The 20,577-nt window shown below is 41.6% G+C and overlaps 1 protein-coding gene and 1 pseudogene across 1 annotated transcript; both read left to right on the top strand.

The window, feature by feature from the left end:
* The first annotated feature begins 405 nt into the window (after positions 1-405).
* LOC136469759 (uncharacterized) lies at positions 406-18,867 on the top strand. Its single transcript, XM_066467828.1, has 3 exons — positions 406-412; positions 587-853; positions 18,516-18,867. Exons 2-3 carry the CDS (start codon positions 603-605, stop codon positions 18,865-18,867), a joined length of 603 nt encoding a protein of 200 aa, XP_066323925.1. The 5' UTR covers positions 406-412; positions 587-602.
* Positions 8,450-10,689, top strand: LOC136475427 (uncharacterized; annotated as a pseudogene).
* Positions 18,868-20,577: the final 1,710 nt, after the last annotated feature.

The raw sequence follows: 20,577 nt of genomic DNA, 5'->3' as shown, positions 1-20,577 counted from the left end.
GGCAAATGAAACAGACAATCTTGCAAAGGTACTAGGCTTCAATCCAATAATAGCTACAATAAATAAAGAATGCTCACAAAAAAATACAATTAGTGTAAATATTAACTTATTATGAATGCCATGGTCATCATATAAATTAGTTTTAAAATTTTATAAAAAAAGTTGATAAAACATAATAACTAAACAAATATATAACATTTTTTTATCGTTGTTTGCCAAATGTTTAATATTTTTTTCTCCCGTTGCAACGCACAGGCGTATTTGCTAGTAATTAAAAAAAATAGGTAAGAGGAGTATTTGTTAGAGACGCTTGTCCCAAGAATCTCACTGGCTCCTCCGCCTATAAAAATGAAGGAGAATCTTTCGTATCAACAAGAATATCGCTTCCTCCCCCGATCAAAAAAACCCTAAGGTATGTATCGTCGCCGCCATCCGGCCCTAGACCTTCTAATCACCGTCAAAATCGTCCCCTAATCTGCGTCCAAATCTGCCTCCCCGGAATAGCAAGAATCCTCGCCCATCTTGCGGCATTGCATGTAGTGGCTTGCTGATGATCTGATGCGTCGATTGGTGTCATGTCTGACAGGTGCTTCGATAGATCGATGGCGACGACTCACCCCATCAAGCCCCTGGACGGCGCCGGCGGCTACCTGCGGTGGAAGAAATCTCTGCTCCTCCGCATCCGCACCCTCGGCGTCGCCCACGTGCTCTTCGAGGCCCGTCCTGCCGGTGCCGGTGCTGGTGCCGGCGGCGACAACGATGAGGCCGCGGCCAAGAAGTGGGCGCGCGATGACGCGGTGTGCCGTGGCCACATCCTCGCCACGCTCTCCGATCGGCCTGCTCCCGGACTACACTATCGGAGATGGCTTCTTTGCCGAGTGTCCCAGACTTTGCTGAGTGTATTTTATCGGGCACTCGGTAAAGAGGTTGTTTGCCGAGTGATAGAGAGAAAGCACTCGGCAAACAACTGGCACTCGGCAAAGAGGTATTTTGCCGAGTGCCGAGCACTCGGCAAACAATAACACTCGGCAAAGAGGTGGTTTGCCGAGTGCCAGGATAAGACACTCGGCAAAGGACCGCCTCCGTTAACGGCTGGAAGGCGCCGTTAATCCTTTGCCGAGTGTCTTATCCTGACACTCGGCAAAGAGGCTCCTTTGCCGAGTGTAATTTTTTTTGACACTTGGCAAACCATATTTTTTCACTTTTGACCTCCAAACTTTTTCGGCAATCCTCATACAATACCTGGAACTCCATGTTCCAATGTGGCACATTTCTCGGACTTTTTCTATATTTCTTTAATTTATTTTATTTAATTGAATTTTCTTGGATAATTCAAATTATAAGTGCTAGTCATTCAAATAATAAAAAATGAATAGAAAAATGATATTCATGTTATTTAATATAATGTGAGGCCGTATCCAGGAACAGACCACCAATTTCGAACATCTTGTTCACGAAATATGACCACGAACTTGCGGTCGGGTTGTTTTTAAATTCTATAAAAAGCAAACGAAGTCCAAAAATCATGAAACTTGTCAAGATATCATGATATCATATGTGGAGGCTGTGATAAAAAATTACGAATGTTTCGCGCAAGTTATCACGTACGATGCTTGCAAATCGAAGAATCTCCGAAAAAGTTTCATGATTTCGTGAAGAGGGCGACGAGGTGGTAAGCATCGTACGTGACAAACTTGCGTGAAACCTCCTCAATTTTTTATCACAGCCTCCACATATGATATCTTGACATCTTGACAAGTTTCAAGATTTTCGGACTCCGTTTGCTTTTTATAGAATTTAAAAATAACTCGACCGCAAGTTCGTGGTCATGTTTCGTGAACAAGATGTTCGAAATTGGTGGTTTGTTCCTGGATACGGCCTCACATTATACTAAATAACATGAATATCATTTTTCCATTCATTTTTTCATTATTCGAATGACTAGCAGGTATAATTTGAATTATCCAAGAAAATTCAATTAAATGAAATAAATTAAAGAAATATAGAAAAAGTCTGAGAAATGTGCCACATTGGAACATGGAGTACCAGGTATTGTATGAGGACTGCAGAAAAAGTTTGAAGGTCAAAAGTGAAAAAAATATGGTTTGCCGAGTGTCAAAAAATGACACTCGCCAAAGGAGCCTCTTTGCCGAGTGTCAGGACGTCTGGCACTCGGCAAAGATTTTTTTACGGCAAAGAATTTAAAAAAATTTAAAAATACTTTGCCGAGTGCCAGACCAGGTGGCACACGGCAAATAATTAAAAAAATTAAAAAACCTTTGCCGAGTGCCAGATCAGGGGCACTCGGCAAAGAATTAAAAAAATTAAAAAAAACTTTGCCGAGTGCCAGATCGGGGGCACTCGGCAAAGGAGGAATTTAACCCCGTCGGCTGGGCCAGCCCACACACACCGCACACACGCACGCGCCAGCCCCCCCCCCCCCCCCGCGCCGCGCCGCCGTATGAGGAGGAGAAAGAGAGGAGGAGGAGGAGAGGAGGAGAGGAGGAAGGAGGAAGAGAAGGAGGCCGCCGAAGCAACGATCCCCTTCCTCGCCGCTGCGGGTCTACCTACACCGTGTCGCCTCGCCACTGCACCGACCCGCCATGGCCCCGCTAGCCTGACTCCACCGCCACCCAAGGTATAACCCCTCTTTCCATATCATGGTCGTAGATCACGTAACCCAGTTAGGCGTCTCCCGTTCGAAAGAGATACGGTTGAAAATATGCATATATTTCCATATCTAAAACTGTATCTATTTTGAATTGTCCACTTTTTTAGACAGCATGGGGATGCGTAGGTGGGGTTAGTTTTCATGGTCTGCTCTGATCCGAGATAGAGTTTTGGCATCATCTCCCTTTTGTTCTCCGGATACACACTCTCTCTAGCAGGACGTGTATTTGAAGAACAGCGGGGAGGTGCTGCCGAAATCCTATCTCGGATAGGAGTAGAGCATGGAAACTAACCTCATCTATGGATCCTCGCATGGGATTAGGACCTATCCTCACCTATTAGATAGTAGGAACGTCGTGTAGATGCAATTGATGTTTATATTACTTGTCGCTATATATGTTAGAGGATGGAGGACCGTGAGTGGATGTACATGGGCCGCGCAAGTCAGGGTCAGGTCACCAATGAATGGATCGACAAGACCGATGCTTTCTTGGAACGGGCATTTGGCGTGGCGTTAATCTGAGGAGGGGAGTGAACTTATCTACTATGCGAGTCTTAGGAATGAAGAGTCATGACTACCACATATGGATTGAGCGGATTCTTCCGGTGATGGTTCGAGGCTATGTCCCTAAGCATGTCTGGCTAGTGCTGGTAGAGTTGAGCTATTTCTTTCACTAGCTTTGTGCTAAGGAGTTATCTCGGACCGTGATTGCTGACTTGGAAAGAATGGCACCTGTGTTCCAAACCTTTTAATCCTGTCATATTCAAATGCCATTGGTTTGATCCTGAAACAATGAGATGGACATATTCTAATCTTGGGCTAGTCGAAATTCTACAGGATTCTGTCTTACCAGGAGACGATGTCTATATTGTGGCCCAACAGGCCACGCAAGTTCATTATCTCCCATATGCGTGTCAAACCAAAAGGCATCTTAAGGGTTGGGATATTGTGCATAGGGTATCGCCACATGGTAAAGTGCCTGTCCCAAATGATGAAGATTACAACTTAGACCCAAACACATATGACGGAGAGTTCTTTCAAGAAGAGGGACTAGAAGGGAGGTTTGAGATAGACTTAACCAAAGCGATCGAAATGGAAGTAGACAATGAAACGGTTATTGAAGAGGACGCTGGAGAAGAGGTGCAAAATGTGAAGGACTTACAAATGCTTGAGCGATTACATTTAGACAATGACAATGGCAACATTGCTCATTCGGATAGTGTTGATTATTTCGACATGATTGATAGTGATGATGAGACTTATGATCTAGCTAATCCCGATCATGAAGATTATTTCTAATACATGTAATACTATTTTATTTTGTAATTATGTTTTGTTTATTTTACATCTCTTTCTAAGTACTTCTTGTTTATCTGTGCTTATTGGTTTACTCTTTTTCATTGTAGGTGATTGAACAAAGATGGTGGGTGGTGGGATGAGGAAGCTAATGTCCTTGTACCGAAGGACAAGCACCGCTGCACCGGGGGAGAGTAGGAGGAGGAGCAGCCGTAGGAGGGAGCCGTCGCCTGCCGCCCCATCGCGTGAGGAGGAGGAGGAGAGGTGCCCCATGAGGACGCCGAGGAGGCACAGGAGGACATGCAGGAGGACGAGGAGGAGGAGGCGACAGCAGGGGGTTCCGCTTCCTCTAGTTCGTCGAGTGTCTACTTGCGAGGTCCCACGAGCCTCCCTCAGCGATCGATACCTCGTGAGAGACGCCCGCTGATTCGACCCGAGGGAAAAAAGTAAGTAACTTTAGATGTTATCACTACTTTATATGATATGTTGAAAATCAAAATAGAAACTAATATTTTTTCTTAATCACTTGGGTAGGAACTGGACGATTGTGGTGAGTGAAGGTGCTCACATACGCCAAGTCAATGGCATCCTCGGTCTTCTGTGCAAGGAGCACTTCCCTGGCCTGGTTGAGTACGCCGGAGTGATGGGGCTGGCCTACTCGTTTGACCACTACGCTGCCGCCCCCAATGCTGCAGATCAGGCCCGCAAGGTATTCAACAACAAGGCAGCGTGGGTGAAGCAAGAGCTGTGGGTAAGTCCTCCTCGCACTACATTGCTCAATACATCGCATTTATTGGACATTCTTGAAATAATGAATGGATACATCGTGTTTGTATGTAGGATTTCTTTAGATGCCAGGACAGACATGAGGCTAGGGCAGATGTGGTGGCTACCAAATGCTGTAAAAAACTCGTCGTGGACATGCATTACGAGGCGCGCATCCAGGCCATCGTAACTTACCACAGGACCGTCCTTGGAACGAAGGTCACCAAAAGGGATGCAAGGAGCATGACGCTGACCCGGGACCAGTACCTACAGGTAAATACAAAACATTAATACTGATTTCTTTTAAGATTAAGTAGGCTTAATTTCATCTTCTGATATGTCATGTACTTGATGGCCTGTAGATGATTCCTTATTGGTGCGCCGTGCGTCCCCAGTGCTGGGAACAGATGGTGGACAAGTGGTGCTCACGCAAGTGGGAGGAGACGCACAACTTGTGCCGGGAGCGGTGTTTGATGATGCCAGGTGTAGCACACCATCAAGGCAGCTGCAGCCTTAGCGGATACGCAGAAACATATGTACGCGAATTTATTTATTTATTCTAACGCTCAATTCTGCATGATTTCTAATCATCTTGCTGTTTTTCTCGTAGTCGGCATCACATGGTGGCCAGCCTTGCTTCATCTTCAAGGCATTTGCTATGGCCCACAAGGGCAAGGTGACGTCCGACATCAACTACAACCTGGAGGACGGGCCCGAGGCGTACAGCAATGCGACCGTCCATAACCGCCTCAGTGAGTACACATCGATGGCAAGGGAGGTCCATGGGCCACAGTACGATCCGAGCACCGAGGACCTTGATGGAGAAGTCATCATGAGGGTGGGAGGAGGCAAGAAGCATGGGCGGTACTAGATTGGTGACGGCACAATCGACTCGGCCGCTACTCCTAGTCTCTCCCAGATTCGAGCAAGCAGCACGAGCAGGAGCCCGGCCATACGACCTCATCAGGACACTTCACACCACCGGGTGGAGGCACTCGAGGTTATTCCTGGTTTATTCGTCATTCATTGGTTTTTTCATACCTTTCCTTTGCATTATTGTAACATTGGGATGAATATATTATAGGCCCAGCTAGAACAAGAGAGGAGGATATGGGAGCAGATGCAGGCAAAGATGGAGAGGGTGGAGGCCGAGCAGCGGAGGATGGCGGAGATTCTTCAGTACATGCAAAGTCTTGGCGCCGCTACGGGTGTAGTTCCGCCACATTCGCTATTTGCTCCACCTCCACCTCCAACTCCTCACTATTCTACTCCTATGAGTATAAATGTTTTAGTTTGTATGTTCATGCTTACGGTCAAATCTAGTGGAGTACGAAAGTTTTATTCATGTATGCTATATATTTATCTTGTCTCACACATGCAATCTATTCTTCTTTGTGCAGAATCAATCGACGGCATCGAACGATCCTCATGCTTCAGCGAATCCTTCACCAAATCAGTGATGATACTTGTGGTTGTTAATGGTACTTCTATTTGCAATTGTGGCTGACGATGATGGAGCACTTGGATTGCTTGTGAACTTATTTGTGATATATTGTGAGACATATGACGTTTGTGATATATATGTGACGCTTGTGATATATATGTGATGTTTGTGATATATATATGTGGTGTTGGTGATATATATGTGTTGTTGATGATATATATATGTAAGTGCATCTAGCCCTTTAGTGGGTTTTGGTAAATTGAATGACAACACAATTAAAGGTCTAATAAGTTTGCTAAGTGTTGAACAGGAAATTGAGTCTATTGCATATACTTGTGGGTTGTGTATTAACAAGTATATACAAGGTTCAACTAGTAGGCAAACTTGATGATATGCCACATTATGTTAAAGTGAATGCCAAACTGTGTATTATTGTATTGAAAGTTTTTGGAAGCAATCTAGTTCAAGCAAAAGACAATAATGCAAATGGAATCAATGAAATGGCTTCTATGTCGTGGGATATCATAGCATCATGTGAAAGCAAACATACTTGGTAAATGACAATGTATAGTGGATATAAGTCGGTCTCTACATTGGTTTGCTTACATGGATGAATATATGAAAGATCAATTGGAATGTCAAGCCAAAATGAGAAGGGAATAAGGAATTGTGAATTAGCTTGACCATATTGATGTTGATCCGTGTATGTCTCTATGTGAGACAAATTGAAGCTTGATTGATCTTAACATTCATATCTAGAAAATATTCAACCAAGGATCAAAATATTGAAGAAATGTTTTCAATGGATGCTTAATATAATGTGACTTAAGTATGGCTTGATAGGGTGAAGATAGTAAGGAAAGGGCTTCGAGGTACTAAGCGAAGGTGAAGGGTAAGAGACGGCTTGGCGATCGAGGTACCATGGCTAAGGTGAAGAAGAGAGTACTTGCATTGAGTCGAGGTACTAATCAAGCTATGAGGAGTCATATTGTGTTGAGGATCAAATCATTAGTGGAAGTGACTTGAAGCCATGAAGGTGAACTCATATGTATGGAAATGGTTCAAGTCACATAATCAAGGTATAATGAGAATGAGGAAAACATATTCGATAATAGAAGTTTTCAATTGCCAAATGAAGTGGCAACCAGCTCAAAGGCATTTACATTCTTTTATGCTTTGAATTTGAGTTTAGGAAAAGCTGTACTATAAAGAGGGATTCTAGTACAGTTGGTCAACTGTGCAACCAGATGCTCAAAACTACAGATCTATATCCCCTTACCCAGCCAAAGCAGCCAGCCAAAAATCTCCAGATTCTAACTGTTTTGGCTAGGGCGGCAGTGCCGCCCATAAACGACCGTTGGGACCCAAGAGGTATAAATACCATTTGGGCCGGCCCACAACGTAGATCCTTCTTCTCCAATGGTTTAGTTCGAAACTGAATAGACCAAAGCTCACCTCTCTCTCCTCCATTGTTGCTCCTTCATCTCTTAAGCAAATCCTTGATTCCAACCATCAAAACTTGAGAGAAAAGGCAGCAAAACTCGATTAGAGAGAAGATCCACTGGTTCCCAAAGTCAAAGAGCATTTGGTTCACGTTTGGCCGGTGGTTCTAGGGTTTGTTACTCTTGGAGCTTGCTCCTAGCCAGCTAGGCGTCGCCCTTGTGCTTGCCAACTCATGTGGTAGCCTTGGGAGGTTTGTAACCTCATCCTGTAGCTAAGAAATTACCCCTCACTTCAAGAGTTCATTCTCTTGATTTGAGAACGAGGGCAAGGCAAGCCTTGGTGGTGAGCCAATCTTTTTGTGGATGCCTCAACAACGTGGACTTAGGCAAGCCTTGGTGGCGAGCTGAACCACGGGATAAATTTTGTGTCTCGCATGCTTCACTTTGTGGTCTTGCTGGTTCAGCTCTTTGCTAGCTGTTGTTAGGGTTTGGTAGCTCGATCCTCTCTTGTGTGAGATTTCTATGGTATCCAGTCTTCAAACTGGATTCAGTCTTCGAACTGGATTTTGTCTTTCTGTTGCAGGATTGAGCAGTTGAGAGGGTCAGGTTACTATCTGTGAAATCTCAATACTGTCTGCTTTATTTTTGAAGAGCGGCAGTGCCGCCCTATAAGGCCGGTAGTGCCGCCCTCTGTTCTAATAGAGTTTCGAGTTGAATTTTTATAGGCCTATTCACCCCCCCCCTTCTAGGCCTCCTAAGCGACATCAAGGTCCTTTCAATTAGTATCAGAGCCTAGCTCTCAATTTCGGGCTTAACCGCCTTGAGAGAACGATGTCGACAAGTGAGGAGGTATATCTAGAACTTTTACTTTTAGATGGCTCAAATTATACATCTTGGTTTGCTAGTGTGCTTGATGTTTTTAGGACCATGGGTCCTCAAATAGAGCAGATTGTAGATGTGAGCATTTCACCTCCTCATGATGATTTGATCTACTTATCTAGAGAGGAAGTGAAATGCTTACAACTCAATGCTCAAGCTGCTAATGTCTTATTTAGTGCTTTGAGTGAAGATATACTTGATGCTGTCATATTTGGAGATGGTAAACCACTTGGTGATGCTCATATCATTTGGACCACGCTCAAGGAAATGTATGGCAACTCCAAATGTGAAGAGAGCAACCTCTAATTTGAAAAACCACTTGAGGAATGCTCAACTTCATCGACAAATGATGAGCCTCAAGTGATTCTCTCAAAAGGCCTATTTGATCATGCCACATCCACTTCCTCGCCAACATATGACTTATTGGATGGTAATGAAATAGTTGGTGAGAACAATATTTTTACATATGGTACTTCTACTTTCTTTAGTTCTTGTGAGACTAACATTTTGAAGGAAGAAGAAGCTTGTGATCGGTGGAAGCCAAATGATGAATCCACCTTACCAAGAAGCTCAACTCTCTATACCACTTCACATATCGGTCTCATGGCAAAGAAAGAGAAGAAAGTGGCAAGTGAGAGTGAGAGTGAGAGTGAGAGTGAGAGTGAGAGTGACAGTGATAGTGGTAGTGATGATGATGAGATCAATCAACACCTTGCATGTCTAAGCAAGAAAGACAAGTTGATAGTGATCAAGTTCATAGAGAAGATTCAAGAGCAAGAAGAAGATCTCTACAAGCAAGAAGAGCTTCTCGTTGAAAAGATCAAATGCTTGGAGAAGTTGACCAAAAAGCATGAAAAGCTTAAGTGCTATCATGCTAGCTTGGTCCAAAGGTATGAAAACTTATTAATTGAGCAAACTCATACTATTAACTCTCTATCTTGTGTTGCTCAATTAGAAGATCAGAATTATATGCTCAAAGACAAGTTGGAAAGGCTTACTAGCAAAAATGAGACTTTGCAAGAAAGTCATGATGGGCTTTTGTGCTCTCATGAGAAGCTTATGGAGTCTCATCTCATGCTAGAAGTGGCTCATGAGGTTATGGTAACAACGGTAAAATCATACCAACCTCACACTCACAAATGCACATATACACAAGTTTCATCTATTTTATCATGTGCTAACAAGTGTTGCTCTCAAGCAAGCCAACCTTCCATTGAGCATGTAATTGTAGAAACTTGTGATGATTCCATTGCAAAAGAAAACGAACAGCTCAAGGAAAAGTTGAAATTATAAAAAGGGACTTGATTCAATGGAAGGGCAAGTGCAATGCTCAACCTTCTCAAGATAACCATGAAGACATGATAAAGAAGCTTGAGAAGGGATCAACCGATGCATGCATCAAGCCTTATCAATAGGGTTACAAGTCCAACAATGGCAAAGTGAAGGGGATACTTAAAGAAGTGCAATCTGTCCAGAATGCAGTAGTTCAGCCAGCTACACAAACTGCGGCAGTGCTGCACCCCAAGGGCGGCAGTGCCGCACCTGGACAGAATAGGAAAGTTCCCAAGGCCATCAAGGTGCAACGTCAATCAAAGAAGACTCTCATCACTTGCTTCAAGTGCAAGAAAGATGGTCACCATGTCAGAGATTGCCCCTTGAAGAAAGAAGAGAAGGGCGTGAGCAAGATCCAAGAGAAGAAGAAGATGGCTCATGTCAAGTTCTCCAACATGGGACATAGTGCTTCTATGTGTTCCAACAAGGTCGATGATCAAGCCACACTTTCAAAGAACAAGACAAGAAGAAGCAAGAGGAAGTGTTATGGTTGTCATGAGAAGGGACATGAAATTGGCTCATGTCCTAATCAGAAAAGTGAAAGCTTGTCATCATCAACAAAGAGGTTCATTAGCAAGGTAGCAAGCAAAGTGCAAGAAGAGAAGGCTAGAAAGAACAAGAACCACCTATGCTACACTTGCAAAGGAAAGGGACATTTAAGTAAGGATTGTCTCATGGGTAACACTTCTAATCTCAACTTGTCAATTGATTTAAATATGCTTAGGAGGCCCAAAAATGACACTTGTGCTAGAAAGGTGATTGGTTCACCATGTGCTAGCACACAGGCCATTTGGGTGCCTAAGTCTCTTGTGACTAACCATAATGGACCCAACATAGTTTGGGTACCAAATTGTGCTTAGTAAGTGTTGTAGGTACTTGAAGGTGATATGAAGCTTTGGGGTGCTTGAGCAAGTTGATTGAAAATATTCACTCAAGCTATCAATCAATTCACTTTGCATATTCTTATATGGTTGACCCAAAGATGAATCAATGGAAATACTTCAAACTTCATATTCACCTCGGTAACTAGTACCTAACCCTTGCTAGCTAGCCACTTGACATGTGTAGTCTCTAATAGCTCAAAATATATGTGTGTTTGTGAATTATTAAGAGTGGCTAGAGTACTTCAAGTCTAAGTGAATCATTTGCCATATGATGCTTTTAATGGCTCTCTAGTAGAGCAAGATCTTATTCATGTTGTAGGTAATGAGAAACCACCTTGTGGGGCAATCTAGAAGATGGCCATTGGTGATATAAGACCACAAGAAGTACATGCTACAAAAGTGGAAGCTCCTCAAGTTGCTGTTGTACCAAATTCCGCTGACAACTCTGATGCAGAGGTGCAGCACACCCCTACTGCAAATCAGCAGGGCGACAGTGCCGCACCCAAGGGTGGCAGTGCCGTCCCTCCTACATAGTAGTAGCTGACTCCACTCTAGTTTGTGGACAAATCTACAACCTTCATATGTGCAAGATGAAGACAAAAAGACCACCTCATCCATTACAATCAAGAAGGGTGGTAACATCTAAATCTCAAGTGCAATTTATTTGAAACTAAACTCCTTTGTGTCTTGTGTAACCACTTAGGATAATAGAAGCACTTGAGGATATTCATTGGTTGCTGGTCATAGAATAGAAATATGATCAAAATTGAATTGATCATCCACATCAAGCAACATAGGTGACTTGACTTTCCTTTGTGGACTTCAAACCAAGAAAAACAAGATGAAGCATGTTTATGTTCGTGCACATTATGAGTCGGTTTGATGGATTTGGAATCTTGGTACACATTGGAGGATACAAGTAGATTTCAAAATGGCCAAGAATAAAGAATCAAGCTCAAGTCAAGTAAAGGAACTTATTACTCACAAGTCAAGAACTTCCTACTTGATAGAATCTTGTCATATGTTAGATTGCTAAATTCTCATTCTCATCTTATGGGCATCTACATGCTATAATGGTTGTGAGTATCTCTTGGCATAGTTCAAGTTGATTACACTATTGTTGCCATGACCTAGACATAGAGTGAAAATCTCAAGTTCTTAAATGAATAAAGTGCTATGTGAGAAATTCAAATACTTAGAGCACTTATAAAAGGAGACTTTAATCTATGGCTAGAGTTGTGAGACTAATCTTTCGCTCTAAGTGATTTATGTAGTCTCACTAAATGAGAATGTGTTTCTCAAATAGAGTGTGCTATTATATGAATGCTATCAATCCAAAACCATGTGATGTATTTTCTCTCTAGCTAATTTGGATTAGATTTGTCTATGTTAGCCACTCACCATAATATGGCTTAAATCTGCCCTTTGGACTTAAATGACCAACCATGCACATTTACATTTCCATTCCACTCAAAAGAATGTGCATGAGACATCAAGGGAGATTTAGTCCATGTTATGAGGTTTCTCCATTTTGGTAACCCACTTGTCATCCACATATAAATGGTTACTAAATGGAAAACTAGTGCTTGTGTTACTAATGTCTTCTTGTGATTGAGCTTATTCATAGAAAATAAATAAGAAGATGTTGGGCTAATTTAATTCACAAGCTTAAAGGTTATTCTTCACCTAAAGAAAGATGTTGCTGCTAAAGGTCATTTAGATCAAAAGTTTTAGTTTCGCTTGAATCAAGTTTGAGGTTGATTTGAATAAGCTATACAAGAAGAATTCACAAGATTATGAGTGTTGATGAGAGGACTGAATGGATATAACATCTTGTATGTATTCTCAACTGAAATCACCTCAAAGATTGGACAGGAAAAGAAGAATAATCATCGATCATCAAATCTGTCCAGAAAATTGCAAATCTGAGTTGACTGCCTTCAAGCATGGATTTGGAGATTCAAATACTGATAAATTGACCTGAAACTTTGTGAGCATGCTATACACATCTAGTACTTGTTGTTGTACAATTGGTATGAAGATTGGTTTTGAAGAAAATCAGTTTTGAGTTGGTTTCTGTCAGCTTCAATAGTGTAGTTTCAGATTTGAGCAGTTCTGGTAGAAAATTATTTTCACAGACCAAATGGAGTTCAAATGAGCTAAATTTTTTAGAGAAGTTAGAGGACTCATAGATGAAGATCTCTACCAAATTTCATGCATATTGGGCTAGTGATCTAAGAGATATGGATTTATTTTTCCTTTCTAAGGATGACAGAATCTAAAAACTGACTGAATAGAATTGGATTGCATTGTGGCAACAAGATTGAGTTAGCTCTTAAGTTGGTCATGAAGAATCAGTAAATATGAGAAATATAAATTTGGTCTAAAGGAGTTTCAATGAAAGAAAAGAACTCACACAAGGGTCCAAATAAGTTGCAATTAGAGTACAAGCAGCAGCAAGTGATTGAAACTAGTTGGAACAAGAAGTAATCAGCTGAGACTATTGAATTGGAAGCAGTTTCAAGGAGTTCAAATCAGTTGAAGTATAGTGCAAGTCACTCCCTTGACCTCATATTGTTAATGTGCTTAAGTGAACTTTGTGTACTCTTGTATGCACAAATTTAGGTTGAGCTTAGCCTATATCTTGTGGGATTATTGGTTTCTTTTAAGTGTTTGATGTGCAGTCCCACACATGGAAAAAGAAGGATGGGTAGTTCCTTTGGATTCTCTAGGTGTTTCACAATTATTCTAGGAGGTCTCGGTCTTTATAAACCAAATGCTCCTGGTTTAAATGTTGAATGTCCCAATCCTTTAAATGGACCTAGATTTGGATGAGATGGAGAAAATAATTGAAGAGTGGGCTTTCATTGCTATTTCTCCTCTCTAAGTGCTCATCAAGTACCTATGATCCATCCCATTGATCTCCCAGAATCTTATCAACAAAGAGTGGTAACTCCTAGTTCATAACTTGCAAATTTCATGAATTTTACCTTTGCTTTCTGTGTGAGTTGCTCTAGGTAAAGAAAGAACTAGGAAACTAATATGGATCTTGGATGATCACAAGAGCTCAGTTTTACCACATTTCATCAAGTGAGAACTATAGCCATCCAAATCATTGAAGTCTCACCTATGATGGTTATATCGATGAAAATTTATGTGGTGATCTATCTACCTTGGTGGTGGTATGTTTCCTTGGCATAATTTCAATTGTTGCAAATTTATCATGCCTTGACCAAGATATAGGATGAACTTCCCTCGACTCTTAAACCAATTCTAGTGCATTTCACAAGTAATTCAAGCACTTGATGCACATATTAAGGGGGAGCCCATCCTATGCCTTGTGTCTTTTAAGACTAACATTTTCTTCTAGTGAATTTATGTAGTCTCTTGCTGAGAATGAGTCTCTCATGAGTATGCTACATTGACTCAATCCAAATTGGTTATCTCTCATATTCATTTGGATTGTATTTTTATCTCTTCAGTAGCTACTCTCCATAATATAGCTTAAATTCCCTTGTTTGGACTTAATTGACCAAAAGTGCCTATGTTCTTGCCTTCCACATGTATATGTATGCACTATCAAAAAAAAGGGGGGGAATTTAGTCTATGTTATAAGGTTTTGCAATTAGTGATCTACATGCCTTCCACATCCAAAATGATCACTAGTTGTGAAATTCTCTTATGCAATTTAATTCTATCTCTTGTCTTTATGAGGATTTCTTAGGTGACATTATGAGATACGGGCATTCATTCCAATTGACATCAACTAGTGAAGATCCTTTCAATAGAACAACACTCACACTTGTTGATCTTTGGGATTTTTCTTGGTTGGGCTGGATAGCTCTCGAAACAAGCTTTCTAGAAAGTCCAAGATCACTAAAACGGAGTTCGAAGTAAAGAGATATGACGTTTTCTGTGAGGTGACCTGTGCTGTTTCTGAGAGCTGCGGCAGTGCCGCGCATAAGGGCGGTAGTGCCACACCTGTATAGGTCTTGATGGCTAGTTTTTGAACTTCAATGGCTAGTTTTGGTTTTGGGTGTATATATACTTATTCCACGGCCCCTGGGCTAGCTGCTGACGACCAAAACATTACAAAGCCTTATGAAGACTCTCAATTGGTGTCAAAATTATGAAGATCATATTTCAATTGGTATTGATTGATAATCTTTAACTTGGTATATCAAGAAATATGTCTTCAGCTGATATCTCAATATGACAACAAGAGCTAGCAATGGACTTTCAATTGATATCATGCACAAGTTTATGATATCTCCTTGAAGATGATGATGATGAGAGATGGGCACAAATGAAATTATCTTGCATAAAGAAGTACTAGTCCCATCAAAGCACTAAATCCAAGTATTGAAATCATCTTCATAGTGGAGATTATGAGGCTTAGAACAAAGGTATATAGCTTCATGAACTCATGTATTACCTTTGTGCATCTAGGCCTTTACATGCTAGTGTGTGCATGTGTATGCAATTTTTGAGTCACACCATAAGTTTGTTCTTGTGGTGGCGATTAGAGAATTCTTTAGATATTTGGTTGATACCTCTTGCGGTGATGGTATGAGTTTGTCTCATGTTATACTGTCATCTAAGTGAGGTATGAGCCAAATATGGTAACCTCTCAAGAATCTTGACCTAAAAGTTGCATACTTTGTTTGGTAGAAAATAGGTGAGAAATCCCATATGCTAAACTTTTATCTACTCTTGCCCTCACTTGTCGACCATCATTTCTTCCTTTTGGTGAAGAGATCCTTTTTGGAGATTAATGCCAAAGGGGGAGAAATATTGGGGGAGAATGTAAGGGGAGATAGATTGATATGAGGATGGAAAGGGGTAAAGGAGAGGCATATAAGGTTAAAAAAATTGTGGGGTGTGCAAGGATAGTTTAAATTGATGCTCTTGATAAGGACCATTTATGCTAGTGTGTGGCATTCATGCCTTGAGTGATGCTTGTTTTCTCCTATGCTGGTCAGGCAGGTGCGGTAGTGCCGCTCTCTGGTGCGGCAGTGCCGCCCTCTGCTAGTCAGCAATCTTTGAGTGCATGAATTGTCATGAGCATCACGGTTATCATATTACACATTGCACCCCATGGATGCTAAGATATAGGGAAGTTCCTACACTTCATCTTAAATATGTGCATTTGTCATTTGAGGCCAAAATTTGAATTCCTTCAATGCACACATTTAGGGGGAGCTCACTATATAATAGGATTCAAAATCTTAATGTTTATCAATCTCTTGTAAGCTTTAGTTGTGTTGTCATCAATCACCAAAAAGGGGAGATTGTAAGTGCATCTAGCCCTTTAGTGGGTTTTGGTAAATTGAATGACAACACAATTAAAGGTCTAATAAGTTTGCTAAGTGTTGAATAGGAAATTGAGTCTATTGCATATACTTGTGGGTTGTGTATTAACGAGTATATACAAGGTTCAACTAGTAGGCAAACTTGATGATATGCCACATTATGTTAAAGTGAATGCCAAACTATGTATTGTTGTATTGAAAGTTTTTGGAAGCAATCTAGTTCAAGCAAAAAAACAACAATGCAAATGGAATCAACGAAATGGCTTCTATGTCATGGGATATCATAGCATCATATGAAAGCAAACATACTTGGTAAATGACAATGTATAGTGGATATAAGTCGGTCTCTATATTGGTTTGCTTACATGGATGAATATATGAAAGATCAATTGGAATGTCAAGCCAAAATGAGAAGGGAATAAGGAATTATGAATTAGCTTGACCATATTGATGTTGATCCATGTATGTCTCTATGTGAGACAAACTGAAGCTTGATTGATCTCAACATTCATATCTAGAAAATATTCAAACAAGGATCAAAATATTGAAGAAATATTTTTCAATGGATGCTTAATATAATGTGACTTAAGTATGGTTTGATAGGGTGAAGATAGCAAGGAAAGGGCTTCAAGGTACTAAGCGAAGGTGAAGGGCAAGCGATGGCTTGGCGACCGAGGTACCATGGCTAAGGTGAAGAAGAGAGTACTTGCATTGAGTCAAGGTACTAATCAAGCTATGAGGAGTCATATTGTGTTGATGATCAAATCATTAGTAGAAGTGACTTGAAGCCATGAAGGTGAACTCATATGTATGGAAATGGTTCAAGTCACATAATCAAGGTATAATGAGAATGAGGAAAACATATTCGATAATAGAAGTTTTCAATTGTCAAATGAAGTGGCAACCAGCTCAAAGGCATTTATATTTTTTTATGCTTTGAATTTGAGTTTAGGAAAAGCCATACTATAAAGAGGGATTCTAGTACAGTTGATCAACTGTGCAACCAGATGCACAAAACTACAGATCTATATCCTCTTACCCAGCTAAAGCAGCCAGCCAAAAATCTCTAGATTCTAACTGTTTTGGCTAGGGCGGTAGTGCCACCCATAAACGACCGTTGGGACCCAAGAGGTATAAATACCATTTGGGCCGGCCCACAACGTAGATCCTTCTTCTCCAACGGTTCAGTTCGAAATTGAACAGATCAAAGCTCACCTCTCTCTCCTCCATTGTTGCTCCTTCATCTCTCAAGCAAATCTTTGGTTTCAACCATCAAAACTTAAGAGAAAAAGCAGCAAAACTCGATTGGAGAGAAGATCCACTGATTCCCAAAGTCTAAGAGCATTTGGTTCACGTTTGGCCGGTGGTTCTAGGGTTTGTTACTCTTGGAGCTTGCTCCTAGCCGGCTAGGCGTCGCCCTTGTGCTTGCCAACTCGTGTGGTAGCCTTGAGAGGTTTGTAACATCATCCTACAGCTAAGAAATTACCCCTCACTTCAAGAGTTCATTCTTTTGATTTGAGAACGAGGGCAAGGCAAGCCTTGGTGGCGAGTCAATCCTTTTGTGGATGCCTCAACAATGTGGACTTAGGAAAGCCTTGGTGGCGAGCTGAACCACGGGATAAATTTTGTGTCTCGCATGCTTTACTTTGTGTTCTTGCTGGTTCAGCTCTTTGATAGCTGTTGTTAGGGTTTGGTAGCTCGATCCTCTCTTGTGTGAGATTTCTGTGGTATCCAGTCTTCGAACTGGATTTTGTCTTTCTGTTGCATGATTGAGCAGTTGAGAGGGTCAGGTTACTATCTGTGAAATCTCAACAATGTCTGCTTTATTTTTGAAGAGCGGCAGTGCCGCCCTATAAGGCCGACAGTGCCGCCCTCTGTTCTAATAGAGTTTCGAGTTGAATTTTTACAGGCTTATTCACCCCCCTTTAGGCCTCCTAAGCGACATCAAGGTACTTTCAATATATGATGTTGGTGATGTTTGTTATATATATCTTCTGTTTGTTTGGATGGGATGTAAAAAATAAATAAAAAAGGCTGTTTTCAGTCACTTTGCTGAGTGCAATGGCCATGACACTCGGCAAAGTGACTACCTAGGAACATGCTTTGCCGAGTGCAATGATCATTGCACTCGGCAAACATCACAGATTTGCCGAGTGCCACGGGCCAGGCACTCGGCAAAAGTGGTATGTTTGCCGAGTGTCTAAGTCAACGGCGCTCGGCAAATCGAGCACCTTTGCCGAGTGTTTGACCTTGACACTCGGCAAAGCCGACGTCACGATGGCGCTCGTCGTCACGGCCACTTTTCTTTGCCGAGTGTCGGATTGGCACTCGGTAAAGCCTTTGCCGAGTGCCCAATAAAGTGCACTCGGCAAAGCGGTCTTTGCCGATAAACTGTTTACCGAGCGCCCTTTGTCGAGTGTAACACTCAGGAAAGGCTTTGTCGAGTGTATATCGGCCTTTGCCGAGTGCCTGAATCCGGTAGTGCTACCTGCTCTTCGCCACGGCCGCGGAGCTGTGGCGTGCGCTGGCACGCACCTACCACTTGGACACGCCCCGCGTCTGGCGGGACAGGTTCGACGCGTTCGTGTTCGAGCAAGGCTCCAAGGACAAGCTCCTGGAGCAGATCGCGCATGCGGAGGCCCTGGGCGTCGCCGCGAAGCTCCCGGATGACTTCATCACCTACGAGCTCTGTGGGAAGCTCCCGGACATCGTCAGCAACGCCATCGTCGTGCACTCCGGTCCTCATCACAACGAGATGACCATGAGCTTAGTCTGGGATGTCCCCCGGCATGTCGTGGCCTGTGGGCCCAGGACCGCAATGTTTCTGGAGGATGGACGCTGACTGACGATTGTTGACGAAGCAGAGGGATGCTCCAACGGTCCAAAGCAGGAGCAGAACACGGCTGGGGCGCAGGAACCGTGACATGTTGCCAAGAACTGCAGGGTCAGGGTTCGATCATGGGTTTATCCACGCTTATATTATTTTGTAATAAAATAATAACTAGCCCATTGCATGCACTCTTAATTTTAACACAAGCGTTACAAATTCTTGGATGAAGTTAGGCCCCATAGAATATCAAAATTGTTTTTATGCATGTGATACTACCCTAGTTTGCTCATATTCTAACTCGATCAGTACTCCTTCTATTCCTTTAAACATACGCCATACGCTTGCAATATATTATAACTTTTTATAAAAAGACATGTGAAATACGAAACTGTCATTGCATATTTTGCGCACTGATTAACCAATAGATATGTCACACATAGGAACTTCAGTTAACAAGTGCTCAGTATACTTTTCTCTTTACATCGCGCCTCAATTTCTGTTTGGCTTGTTTAATTGAAATTTTACTTTGAGTTGTGTGTTTGACAATGGAATAGTTATATATGATCGTCCCTGGATACATCAAGATAGGTTTTCCTATATCAACAATTACATGCATAAGTGGATAGTTTTTAGAAGGAAGTATTCTAGATTATCTTTAAAAATAATATAGGTGTGAATAATGTAGACGTTAGGTTATACAAACAATCACTACACAAAAATGGAAGTTCCTTGGGGGCCAGGATTTTCTTGACTGCCAAAATCCAACCGCCAAGGAATTTATCATTTCCTTGGGGGTTGTAGTAAACCAAGGAAATGTGTATCCTTGGCGGTTCCACTCGGCCTCCAAGAAAATATGCAACTTTTCTTGAGTGTTGTTGTGAACCGCCAAGGAAAAGACCATTTCCATGAGTGCTGTTGCAAACCGTCAAGGAAAACATTTTAAAAAATCAATATTTTTTATGAATTTTTCAAATGATCTCGGACGAAGAAATGACCTAAATAAAAGGTGTAGTACTCGATAAGATCTAAAAATTCCCGTTCAAATTTTTTTCATTTGAATTCATTTATTGCGTGAAATATGCTTTACAAAATTCACCAGACTAAATACAAAAGCAATGCATTAGCTATTCAATCACAGATGATTTCGAGGTGCAGTGGTAAGGACGTAACCATGCGAAGGTTGATGTTGCGAGTTCACTACTCAGTTAGAGTTTTGAGATTTAGCCGTAGAGTTTTGAGATTTTTGAACCTTTTTTTGACATACTTTCTTGTTGGTTAACATATTTCCTTGGAGGTTAGTCACCCCCAAGAAAATGAATTTCCTTGACTGCCGACTCATTTTCTTGTCGTCTTGGCAATCTAGTGTATGTCCATATTTTTCTTGGCGGTTGGCAGCCAAGGAAAACTTCCTTGAGGACTAGCCGCCAAGGAAATTCTATTTTTCTTGCCATCTAACCTTAGCGATTCATGCTTGACGGTTGACCGCCAATGACTATTTCCTCGGTGGTTTTTGGCCGCCAAGGAAATTCGGTTTTGTAGTAGTGAATGTCGTGTAGTTACTTTTGGATCTTGTTAACAATGCTAGGGATGACTAATTTAGATGCAAATTTAAGCCATAGGTGTTGAAGCTTAGCTCAAGATTAGGGAGTTACTATTATTGTTCATACTAGCATGGGTGAGTAATTTAGATGAAGGTTGGAGGGTATTTTAGGTTAGAAATTT

Source organism: Miscanthus floridulus, chromosome 8 (assembly GCF_019320115.1).
Source record: "Miscanthus floridulus cultivar M001 chromosome 8, ASM1932011v1, whole genome shotgun sequence".
Lineage (NCBI taxonomy): Eukaryota > Viridiplantae > Streptophyta > Magnoliopsida > Poales > Poaceae > Miscanthus > Miscanthus floridulus.
This window is presented reverse-complemented; position numbering and strand designations above follow the sequence as displayed.

Coding starts and splice junctions, on each gene's coding strand:
- LOC136469759 (XM_066467828.1), top strand. CDS start 603: ATGGCGACGACTCACCCCATCAAGCCCCTGGACGGCGCCGGCGGCTAC. Junction 854..18,515: donor CGGCCTGCTCCCGGACTACA/CTATCGGAGATG, acceptor GTAGTGCTACCT/GCTCTTCGCCACGGCCGCGG.